Source organism: Penaeus japonicus, unplaced genomic scaffold (assembly GCF_977035675.1).
Source record: "Penaeus japonicus unplaced genomic scaffold, GWHDUDI00000001_assembly GWHDUDI00000021, whole genome shotgun sequence".
NCBI lineage: Eukaryota > Metazoa > Arthropoda > Malacostraca > Decapoda > Penaeidae > Penaeus > Penaeus japonicus.
Window position 1 is genome coordinate 29,584,450 of NW_028234423.1, and position 2,500 is coordinate 29,586,949.

Here is a 2,500-nt window from a genome sequence, read left to right on the forward strand (position 1 = left end):
TAAAAAGAAAAAAAAATTTAAAAAACCCCGGGGGGCCCCTTTTTTAAATTTTAAAAAAAATTAAGGGGAAAAGGGGGGAAAAAAGGGAAAAAAAAAAAAAAAAAGGGGGAAAAAAAAAGGGGGGGAAAAAAAAAGGAAGAGAGAAAAAAAAAAGAGAAAAGGAAAAAAAAAAACAAAAAAAGGGAAAAAAAAAGGGGAACCAAAAAAAAAAAAAAAAAACCGAAAAAAAAAGAAAGAAGGGGGAAAAAAACCCCCCAAAACCCCCCTCGACCGTCTGGAAGACAAGGAAGGAGAGAGCGCTGGCTTAGAAGAAGAAAGATATACATGTCCTCGCACCTCTGTTATGGAGATGGTATTTGGTTCCTTCCTTTGTTCACTTGCTTTTCCTTTTCTTTTGTGGCTGAAATGCACATGTCTTCTCTTTTCTGGCTACACGATGTTGATAGAATTGCACAAGGTGATTCTTAACGCGTAGAGGACGATGTCTCTGATCTCTCATAGGTCCAGTTGTAGACTCTGTTGGGAGTCGATATGTTGTCTCTGTATTCACGTGAATTTGCCATGTTATTGCCTTATCATTTACAAGCAGCGTCCATGTAATTATGTTTAGCTACGTGACTGTATCTTTATGTTAGATAGGAAGATCTGAGCTCCTCTTTTCGGGAGGGAGCTTCAAGTCAGGCACTTTGATTGTGCTTTTGATACCAATTGGTACCTGCAATCTGGGACTTAAACATGCATTTCGCAAATCAACGAAAGCTAAAAAAAAAAAAGGAATACTAGGTTATATGATTTATTGAAACCTGTTTTTTTTGCGTTACCTTTCTAAGTTATGCCATGTCTCGATCAATGCAAATATTATTCAGGAAGTATTATTGTTAAATACTATTGTTTATATTTTATTCAATGATGATGCATGATGGAAATATAGCATTGTTTATATCATAAATGTTGTTTGATTTCCTTCGATTTGATGAGGACTGCAGCACGTTAATAGTCTAATCACACACACACACACACACACACACACACACACACACACACACACACACACACACACACACACACACACACACACACACACACCGGTATCTCTTATTGCAGTTGGTGTCTTTGGTGTTCACCCTAACGTGCCGTAATACCAAAAGTTCATCGTGGGCGTGACCTCACTTTCGCTGCTCTCTCTCCCTCTCGAGTCCACAGCGCTTTCATGTCCGCCCACCCGCCCACCTGCTTTCCAACAAAAACACTGTTCTTAATATCGGTCAATATGTTCTCACGTGTAGAATTATATTGGCTTGGGGGAGAACCGTGGACAAGGCTTCCGCACTCAAGGGAAGCCTTAGAAACGTTTGAAATGATATATTGATATTCTGTTAGGAAAGGTAGACTTAGTTTAGTGTGTTGAATTATAAATTGTGATCACATAACAATATCATAATAATATAGCATACTTTAGAAAGAAATAATGAATTCGTAAAAAAAGGAAAAAAAAAAAAGAAGAAAAAAAAATGCACGGCGCAAAAAGAAATATAAAGAAACTACAGCGTTTATACACAAAGCGCCTGAACTGCAAACCGGAACTGCAACTGACACAGTTGCGATACAGTGAAGCTTATAGCAGGTACCCTGACAATAAATAATCATATGTTTGAGTCATCTTATTCACGACCTGCGTGTGTTGCCAGATATCTAAACACGATCGCATTATATATACCTTGGCATCCATAAGTAATGATATGTCATTTAGACAAAACACGACTCCCTCAGTAACAAATGCCATAATTTGATGCCACTGGAATATCTTTAGAAGTGGCTATGGAACCAAAATGTCCGTTTATTTCGCCCTCAGAAGGTGACCCAGTAAGAGCGAGTCGGCTGCCTGCAGACTGCGCCTGTCTGCGATCCCAATGCGGTTATAACGGGATACTGGACCACAAGGCAGCGTAAAGCCTAGCTGGCAACCTCCTACCTCTATGGCGCCCTACTTATTTAATATTTGGGGAATTCGACTCGAATCTATGATAGGCTCTATAGCGGTCCCTTCGGATTAACGTGTGATTTAACTCTTATCTTCATTTAATTCTAAGCTATTTAACTCTTTAATTACTAGTGGAATAATCCATTTTCCGCGAACCCACTAGGATGCGGATTTCACTCTCGGTCTCAACATTGCACTGCAGCAACTGAAACTACACTCAGGACACCTTGTTTGCGGCGGTGGATTGTGTCGCGTCTCGGGAATGAGGGTATGTGAATGGGGGGGGGGAGATGAGTCGGGCCTGAGTCGCATTATATATATTTTTCATCTCTTTTTTTTTTTTCTTTCTCTCATCCTCCAACCCAGTCCGTCCGCAGTGTCTGTATTTGTCGTTGAATCTTAAATCTGAGGTGTCGGTTATTCTCAGTTTCAGTGTGATTGATTAGCTTTCCCCGCTGCGGAATGAACATTTTTCTCCGCGGTCGCTCCTCTCGCGTGCTCAGATTACAGGCCTTGTAC

General features: G+C 40.3%; 1 protein-coding gene across 1 annotated transcript in view; it reads left to right on the top strand.

Moving 5' to 3' along the window:
* Positions 1–1,346, top strand: part of LOC122262800 (very long chain fatty acid elongase 7) — a 27,499-nt gene extending 26,153 nt beyond the window's left edge. The window contains exons 9-10 of the mRNA XM_086549141.1: positions 502–542; positions 1,287–1,346. Coding sequence (XP_086405267.1) covers positions 502–542; positions 1,287–1,346 — 101 coding nt within the window. The remainder of the gene's footprint in view (positions 1–501; positions 543–1,286) is intronic.
* The last annotated feature ends 1,154 nt before the right edge of the window (positions 1,347–2,500 follow it).